This window comes from Miscanthus floridulus, chromosome 5 (assembly GCF_019320115.1).
Source record: "Miscanthus floridulus cultivar M001 chromosome 5, ASM1932011v1, whole genome shotgun sequence".
Classification (NCBI taxonomy): domain Eukaryota; kingdom Viridiplantae; phylum Streptophyta; class Magnoliopsida; order Poales; family Poaceae; genus Miscanthus; species Miscanthus floridulus.
This window is the reverse complement of record NC_089584.1, coordinates 16,852,456-16,861,760: the sequence shown is the minus strand read 5'-3', so window position 1 is coordinate 16,861,760 and position 9,305 is coordinate 16,852,456. Positions and strand designations below refer to the sequence as shown.

At 45.3% G+C, this 9,305-nt stretch overlaps 1 protein-coding gene across 2 annotated transcripts; it reads left to right on the top strand.

The window, feature by feature from the left end:
- The first annotated feature begins 1,569 nt into the window (after positions 1-1,569).
- On the top strand, positions 1,570-8,804 carry LOC136449596 (MADS-box transcription factor 51-like). Of its 2 annotated transcripts, none has more exons than XM_066449652.1 (5): positions 1,570-1,876; positions 6,479-6,557; positions 6,777-6,856; positions 6,936-7,032; positions 7,721-8,804. In XM_066449652.1, the coding sequence occupies exons 1-5, from the start codon at positions 1,689-1,691 to the stop codon at positions 7,808-7,810; spliced, it is 534 nt and encodes a 177-aa protein (XP_066305749.1). In that variant the 5' UTR covers positions 1,570-1,688; the 3' UTR covers positions 7,811-8,804. The 2 variants fall into 2 exon arrangements, with proteins under 2 accessions (XP_066305749.1, XP_066305751.1); XM_066449654.1 differs by having other exon boundaries at positions 6,801-6,856; positions 7,721-8,803.
- The last annotated feature ends 501 nt before the right edge of the window (positions 8,805-9,305 follow it).

Genomic DNA, 9,305 nt, shown 5'->3' with positions numbered 1-9,305 from the left:
TGGCTCCCTGCGGCCGTCCAACCGTCCCAATTTGTCGTGCTTCAGCCTCCATTCCGCGCCGCCGCCCACTCCGGCGCCCCGCCACCGCCCGCCATCCCCCGCAGCGCCCCCATCCCCGCGGCACATCTATGTCCCGCGGAGAGGAGGAATCCTCCACGTGAGGTACGCTATCAGCCGCCCTCTGCGTCCAAGCTCCATGTGCATGCTCGGCGAGTGCAGCGACGCCTCTGTCCCCCACCGCGCCGCCATCCTCCATCCTTCGTCGTGCCCAGGCCAGGCGGCCAGGAGAGGCGGCATCGTTGGCCAGGCCCAGGCCAGGCGCAAGCGCAACTGGCCGCAATCAGGCCGCGCCAAAATCCTGGGCTGCCGGCTGGCCAGAACCGACCGTCCCCCGCTCTGCGCTGCGTCGTATGAAAGAAGGATGGAAAACACATGTGAAAGCGTCTATTTCAAATGTTTTCAGAGGTATGTTGAAAGTGTTTCATACGGTTGTTGCAAAAGTAGATCGGGATGTTACACATGTTGTAATGGTTGTACACGTATGTTGTAAGCTCATGTTCCCAATGTTTTATCTATTTTTTCTTACATATGTTGCAAGCGTGTTTATCTAGATGTTGCATATATTTTCATACATATGATGCAAGTGTTTTATCTAAATGTTGGTATGTTTACAATGGTTTCAAGTGTTTTCAAATGTTTTTATAAGTGTTTCGGATGCATGTTTTAAATGTTTCATTTACTTTCAGTTGTATGTTTTATCTAGATGTTTTAAAATTAGATCCATCCTTACATCTCTCTTTACCTCTGTGCTGTCTTGCCTTGACGTCAGGTACGGGAAGACTGAAGGCAGTCCCCACTAGCGCAGGCGGCTGCAGCAGGCAGGCGCGGGACGGGCACAACGGCGTGGGCGCCCGGACGAGGGGCTAGGTTCGAACGTCCGGGCACTGGCCAATGCTTTCGTCGACACGATCTAAATTAATAATCGAGAAAGAATCTAGACGTTTGGGTACGATCGTTTACTGACCAAGGTTCAGAACTTGCACCTGTGTCTGTGCCTCTGTGGGCAAACAGAGACAGCTGGACTGATCCCCTGTAGCACATACAGTAGTTAGTATTTATTATTATCTATTCTATCAGCAGCTTACCGGCCTCAAGCGTCCAGGATCTTTTGAGATGGTCCTTATCCGCGCAGCTTCGCACCGCCAAGGGGCGCGAGATATTTGCGCAAGCCATGCGGACGTGGACGGCGACGAGGACTCCGGCAGCCTGCTGCCCGTCGTAGCCGTGGGCGCGAGTGGGTCGTGGAGACAGACGCCTGCCTGCGTGGCTCTCGAGCAACTGCAGTGTGGACAGCCGCGGGGGCATGTCGCACACCTGCCCCGTCCACCTCAGCGCCTCAGCCAGCCAAACCGCCTCCGCGCCGCGTTTTCCCAATCTGGAAATTTACCACGAGACCGGGCGTGCGCGTGCCACAAACATACGAGTAGTACATCCCACTTGGTGTCCCGTCCGCCCGCCGCCACCCCGACCTCCCCGTCCCCCACTCCCTCGCGCAGCGCAGACCGCAGGCGCAGCAGCCTCCAGCAACCGCTCGCTCCCCTGCTCCTAGCTTCGTTCCCCTGCTGCTCCTAGCGCGCGTGAAGAGAAGAGAGGCCGGCAGCCCGGCTACACTGGCGGGCGGGAAAGCGATGGCGCGTCGCCGCGGCCGCGTGGAGCTGCGGCGGATCGAGGACCGGGTGAGCCGCCAGGTGCGCTTCTCCAAGCGCCGCGCGGGGCTCTTCAAGAAGGCCTTCGAGCTCTCCCTCCTCTGCGACGCCGAGGTCGCCCTCCTCGTCTTCTCCCCCGCCGGCAAGCTCTACGAGTACGCCTCCGCCAGGTGATTAATTTCAATTCCCCCTCCCTTTCCCTCCCTGCCTCTGTTACTTGCACATCCGATTAGTAAAGCTACTATGAACAAGGGCGGCCGGGACTATGGATCGAATAGAGGCCTGGAGCAGTTCGTCGGCCTCGATCCCGTTGTCCCGCGGCGAACCGCCGCCTCGCCATCCAGACTGTCCCCCGAGTTGCACCACCTTGCATCATGTGAGCATGACCCCTGTCGCTGTGCGTTCGTCCACCTGTTCCGGATCTTGCCTTAGGCCTGCTACAGCTCCGGCCGGCTGTGCTCTGCTCTGCTCTGCCTTAGGCCAACAGAAGCGCGCCCCTGTCTCCTCTCGCCATGCGCACGTGCTTTGCGTGCGGTGCGGATGGAACTGGGCTCGCTTCGCTTGAGACTTCCAGAGAGCGCGCGCGCGCCCGTGAGCCGTTGACATCCGACTTACTTACTGATTGCTGATGTTCGGAGAGAGGAATTTCAGTTCCGCCGCCGTCACTAAACAAATTCCATAAATGGAAAGTACGGAAAGTTGGCTGGGGATCAAGATTTGTCTTGCCTTTGTTTCGCAAAAAAAAAAAAAAAAAAACAAAGATTTGTCTCGCCTTTACCCTGAGTGCCCTTTATGCTAAGCCCTGCTCGCTTGAACTTATGACTTATATGTACAGTGTTTTCTCTCGCAACAAATCAGCGAGCGGTAATTTTCAGACCGGCTTTTCAGCGAAACTAACAGGGGCTGGTATAACCGAATAAGCTTTTGGTAGTTATTTTCTTTATTTAAGGCATCATAGTACTACTGTTCAAAGCAAATTGTGTCATATATACTACTTCCAATATTTTAAGTAAAGTATATCTTTTCTATTGAAAGCATTTTATTTAAGATATTAGTACTAGCACTGTGTTCGTGCGTTGCAACAGAAACCTAATACGTATTGGAATCAGACTCCGTATCATCGGTAGCTGCGAGTTGTTCTAACTTGTATGAGCGCGGATCATGAGTCCGAATCATATACGAGATACAGATGGCGTAACCCAATATGTATTAGAATCGAATTCTATATCTACGGGCTTTGGAATCTATTTGATTTAGTTGAATGAGTCTGGACCAGTCTTATCCAACAAATATGGCTAACTCGTTAGAGCAGGGCCCCTACTTATGTCCTTAACATAAAATTCGAGGGCCAGAGCCGCTCCAACAGAGCCCTTACTAGGTTCTACAAATGAGAGGCCCCTCAAATTTTCCCTCGTCCTTCATTCCTAGGGATCCAGCTTCAGGCCCTCCCTTTCTGTGTGCTAGCGGAATAGCGCCTGCCTGTCCGCCTCCTTTGTCGTGCCCAACAAGGCCTCCAACAACGCGGCTCCACCGATAAGGCCTCCCTTTGCAGTGCGGGTAGGCGTGTCTCCCTTCCCCTAGTGGCACGAATCTCCAACGGTTGGCTCCCTCCATGGCAACCTCTCTCACCGGCAACACCCTTCCTCGGGCGTGACTCCCTGCGTGGCTCCCTCGGCAAGGCCTGCCCCTTGACTCTTCTCTCGGCGAGCCCCTTTCCATCTCGAATCCTCTCCCCTAGTGAGCCTCCTCCTGGCCCTGACTTCTCTACCTTGCAAGCCCCTTTCGAGCGTTCCACCTGACCCGACTCATGTCAACGGTGGGCCATTCCACCCGCCTTCCCCTCGCCGTGGCGTGCTCCTCCTGTTTCAGGCTCTCTCGGGTCCTCTATAGTTCAATCGATTAGAACTATGGTGGATGATGAGTGGGTCCCATATAGCAATGTCTACTGAAATGGATTTAAAGATCCCGACTTGAGAGCATCTGTTGAAGTAGATGTAAAAAACATGTCTCTACATTTATGCTTCTTAATGACAAAAGACAATAAACATTTGAAAAAGTGTTTAGACGTCGTTTCCAATCTTTAGATTTTTTTTTGGAAAAAATGGTTTAGATAATTCATTGTCTTCAATACTTAGCAACATTATTTAATAGTAGCAAAGAAGTTTCTCCTTATTGAATAATAGGTTGTTTTTCAATTTGGTAACACCATCGTATCTTCTTTTAAGATCATTCACATCATCCTGAATAGACAATAGGATTGGTATGCTATGGTAGTATTATAGGGCTATTTGACTTGGAATACAATCTTCATTAGCAATAATGGAATGTTGAAGGAAGATATGCTAATTGACAATAGTAGAATGCCCTATGAAACAAGAATAATATTAGTATGCCCACACTAGCCATGCATGTGAAGTTGTAACAACATATATAATGATAAACTGATTTTCCATTCCTTCTATGTGCATTGCTATTATGCTTGGAACCTATTTTTTCCTTAAATTGTGCTTGATAAATATGCGAGTGAGAATGCTAACTTGAGTATGGTTGTTCTCACCTCATATATTGAAGCAAGCAAAGTCAAACCAACACTATAAGCGATTTCACATGACCTCGGCTAGCAAGCAGAGTCAAATCAACACATCAAGTGATTTCACATGATCTCACCTAATCACTATTTTTGACACTCTTCTTCCACCTTTTCCACTCTTTTCGCTCAAAACTGGTTTGTGTCTAGTCAACCTTAGTTTTCTATAGTTTGAATATAGTTGTCTTTGTTGATGCACTCAGATATGTTGACCACTTGCAAATTATACTCAAGAAAGCTACCTCTTCTATATATATACAATGTATGGACATGGTGTATAAAAGCTCACTAGAGTCATTACTCTTATATTTCTTAACATTTTTTCCTTGAGCATATCTAGAAGGGCTCTTTTGTTGTCCTAAAAACCCATCACTGGGTCACTCTCAAGTTATGAACATGTACTCAACTTATTCCATATGTTTTGTGTCCTTTCATAGCTATCATTCTCAACTGTCTAGGATTAAGGGGCAACACCTAAGAAGAATTTTATATTTAGCTTTCAAGGAAAGTAAAGGAAAGGAGAGAAGACAAGAAAAGTTGGTTATCAACTTCACTTACATGCATAGCAATGGAAGAAAACCAAGTGGGTAGAGCCATGTGCATCAACTGGACTCTAGCACCCCAATATAAAACATGTCATGTAAACAAAAGGCTTGCGCATCCCATGTTCTCGTATATTTCACAACATTTGAAGATGGAACTTTTTGTTGGGAGTTGAAAGTTTGTGGAAGAAAATTTACCAAGCTAAATCAAACTACTCGAACCATGGGGCAATTAACTCCCAATCCCAATATGTATAAAGAGTGCAAAAGCCTAACCAAACATTTAGTTAACAACTTCCTCCTCACAACCCACCCTACCCAACCTAAAACCTCTTGGATTTTCCACATGTGGCATATAGGTCTGGTCACTTTGAGCCTTTGACTCCTCTAGTACCTAATCATAACTTCAGAACCTAGGCGGCTTAGATGGTTGTCTTGGTATGTAGTGGTCCAAACTATAGAGTCAGATACAAGGAACATCACCTTACATTAATAAATATGATAGGGTATGTATGGTAGAGAAAAGTCTATTTTTCGGACGGCTAACTTTGATATCTAGATGACACCATATCGAGGACTCTCAAAGCTATAGATCATTTTGCATTGCAATCATTTCTTCTTCAAATGAATAGATTTGAAGCCCATCAATACCATGCTCTACTCATCTTTATCGCCCATTGGAGGTCCATGTTTTTTTCCTTTAGAATCCTTGTCCCATAGAATATATATTTTTATTGCCTTTTTGGTTTGATCCTAGAGCTTCATATAAATATGCAAAAAATCAATGATCTACATCTAAATACACACCCTTTATCTTTGAAATTATGGTAATAAAATCACATAAGGGATTTCTCCATGTTGTGATTCAAGGGAGTAAAAGGCAAAAGAATATAAATAAGAAGTTCATAAACAGAAATTGTCTTAGTTCTTTACATTTACTTGTGTAATTGCTTGATACAAGGATTGCCGTGATTATGGACTTGCATATATGTCTAGTAGCTCCTATTCGATTCATCGAACTTTGAATAGTATCTATATTCCCTCTAGACTCTGGTCACATCATGTCATTTTAGGACAAACTTTGGTCAAACCTTAAAAAGTACAAACATCAAATAACTTTTGAATCTATTAGTTTGGATACATGATAAAGTGTCATAGTTGTATTCTAAGATAGTTATTAAATCTTGAAAATATATTCTAGAAGATATTGGCAGTCCAATGTATGCATCAAAAACCATGCAAAGTTAGATGTGACAAGTAGGTTGTATCATGGCTCAGTTCTGATGTTTTTATATGATCAAGAATATAGCATTGAGAACTCTTAAAACATCTAGAGAAACAGTGGTGCAAAACCTTTATGAGAACTAAATAGAGTAGAATAGTAGTATGGAATGTGATGGACAGGGTATGAACTCAACTTTCTTGGCCTATCAAGTCAAATTCAAAACCATAAGGAAATGAGACATCATAATAATAAATTGTTTTCGACTGTAAGATTCAGGATGTAATTCATAATAATATACTCACCTCCAATAAAACTGGGTGCAGTTTTGTTCCACATGAGGTGAATATACATAAACTGATTTTTCAAGAGTACATTATGCTATGAGCTAATATCATACTCGACTTTTTCTCCTTTTCAGCATAGAGGATACATATAACCGCTATCAGCAATTTTCTGGAGAAGGAAGGAATATGAATGACGATCGAAATAAAAACAATGTAAAGATCTTGATGTGGTTTTTCCAATACATAACATGCAGCCTACAGTTGCCAGCTTTTGATCATATTTTTAGAAAGAATCAGTCTTTACATACTGTGACACTTTCCAGTTGCCAGCATCAAACAACATGTTCTGTTGGCACTATGCAGAATGTCCTGTTTGTACAGTATGCAAAATACCAGAACAAATATATAATATCAAACTTTTGATAAATGTAGCTTACTAGGGTGTTTCTGGTACAGAACAAGGATGAAGCTTCTTCAGATTTGCAGTTGATGCTGAGCGAGATTGCAGCCTGGTACACCCAGAATTCAGAATTTCCACCCACTTTTCTTTGCCACTTTTGATAAATGATTATAATTGCTTCAAACCAGCAGGTCTCCCCAGAGCAAAGCTGACGAATCAGATGTCAATGAGCTGGAGAAGCTGGAAAATCTTCTGAGAAATGCTTTGAAGGATACGAGATCCAGGAAGGTACGACATTTTTTTCTTGAAATCTGAACAATAAGCCCACAAGGCCACAAACAGGACCCTTGATTAGTTTTCATAAAACTAACCAAAACTGTTTTCTACTTCTATCTTTGTGCCTTATTCAAGTTGAGATTAGTCCAAACTGTGGTGCCTTTGGGTAGCTAGTTCAGCATCTCACGGCTTTGGCGTACCTTCAGTTTGGTTAATGACAACCCAATAATAAGGGAGTGCAGAATACCAAATTTCTTTGGATGCTTCTAGCTTTTGTTGTTTTCTTTGGATGTTGCTAGCTTCTATCTTTGCACTTCGTGTAAATGCTGCTTTGCCTGGAAGCAGCACTGGAATGGGCAAGCACTGTTAGACAAGCTGCACTCTGTTTTCTTTACTTAATTGATCTTCAGTAGGGGCTTGCTCCTCCTGTTTTTCTAAAAAAAAAGTTAGGAACCAGCGAAAGAGCATATATATCTTACCTAGCTTTCAGTGATACTTCTGCTATGAATGAGACAACATTTGGATTATATATGCTGCTTTACTGGATTAGCTCTAACAACGGGGCTATCCGTGAGCCTTGTGTTGTAATCAAGTCTCTTTGTAGCCTGCAGTCTGAAATGATCAGTCAGCTAAATTACTATTTAATACTGGCAAATGCAATTCAGTGCTATGCTAATTCCTACTTTGGTATGGTGATCAGATGCAGATGCTGGAGAAACAAAACAGCGGAGCGAGTAGAAGCGGCCTGCAAAGCGAGGGCGCTACAAGTCAGGAGCAAGGAACGGCGTGAGCACAGATCTGTCCAGCTGATGAGTGCATGTGGGCGTGGGCGTGCACCGTGCCCCTACCTGGTATTGCTCCCTCTTACTGATCGATCGATGCTTGTACTGACTGTGGCCTTGTGGGTTGCGAGACGGTGCATTGTTGTCTTGTGTTAGCTTGGGCCTGCCAACCTGCAGTGCCCCTGGAGGCGAGTGCAGTTTGATGCTCCCCTTGTGTGTTGTGATATGCAGCCTACCTTGTAATGGCCAAAGTTTGGTGCTGCAAGCCTCTGATCAGCTTGCATTTTGTGCTTGACAGTATATACAGTAGTGAGTTACTGCATTTGAGTTGCTATACAATACGCGTTCTCAGATTAAAAAACTGGGCTACGTAGTTCCATCGAGCAAAATGATGGAATTGCAGAGGTGCTAGTTAAATAATATTCTTATCTCAAAATGTAAGTGATTCCAACTTTTTTGGAGAGTCTAAGTATCTCAAATTTAACTAAATTTATATATAATATAAAATGATACCATTTGTAATATGATACTAAATAAATATCATTAGATTCTTTATTAATTAGATTATATTTTCGTACTATACCTATATGATTTCATAAATTTTAGTAATTCTTTCTATAATTTTAGTCAAACTTGATATGCTTATGACTTATAATTCGGAATGGAGTGAGTAGTTCTTGGTGTTTACGTATGCTGTCATCGTATAACTGGAATTGTTCCTAGGTTTGTGAATTGTGATGCCTTGACGTGGTATGAGATTTGTGTGTTGACGTCTGTCTACCCATGCCACTTCGCTGTTGTTTTTGGATATCCGTTGGTCATGTTCTATGCATGCCTGGACATATCCTGGTTTTGTGACAATTTACACGATCATCATAACTGAAAACAGTGGATACAAAACGGATGCATTTTCTTGTGGACAAACAATGGATCGTGGGAGAAGGACGGGCGCCCCACAGCCGCGTCGTCAGGGAAGTGGCCCGGGCCGGCGGCGACGCGCCTGCACACGCGCGCGGTAGAGTCGTCGTCGTCATCCGGGGACCGAGACCGCGGCCACGCGATTTGTCCGCCAGCAGGTGCGTCGTGTGTACGGGGCACAGGTGGATGGATACATGAAAGACGGGCGCGACCGTTGCGGGGCGACACCTAACGGCCTCACGGCACGACACGGATAGACGCGAGTCGTGTCCAGGCGCCATTGCGCGCTTGGCTCCTCCTCACGTCGCATCGGCAGGTGGCGGGCGCACCCCACGAGTCGACACGTCCTTCTACTTTTGCAGTAGTACCCAAGCGGCGAGCGAACGGTGCCGGCGGCCGCCACGGGTTCGCTCTTTCGTTCCAGGGGGTCTGAATTGTTCGATGTGCACATGACATGCACTAAAGAGCACATCGTTGCACAAAAAATTCTGTCGTGCCGCTGGGACAAGCGAGAGTCTTTTTTTGTGCCATATATGTAAGCTGGCTGACTTTGTGAGGCCTCCACTAATATTGCCCAGGCTATAA

Excerpts from the sequence above, each read along its gene's own strand:
- LOC136449596 (XM_066449652.1), top strand. The coding sequence starts at position 1,689 with ATGGCGCGTCGCCGCGGCCGCGTGGAGCTGCGGCGGATCGAGGACCGG. Across the intron at positions 1,877-6,478 it reads TACGAGTACGCCTCCGCCAG|CATAGAGGATACATATAACC; the intron begins GTGATTAATTTC and ends TCTCCTTTTCAG. Across the intron at positions 6,857-6,935 it reads CTGAGCGAGATTGCAGCCTG|GTCTCCCCAGAGCAAAGCTG; the intron begins GTACACCCAGAA and ends TCAAACCAGCAG.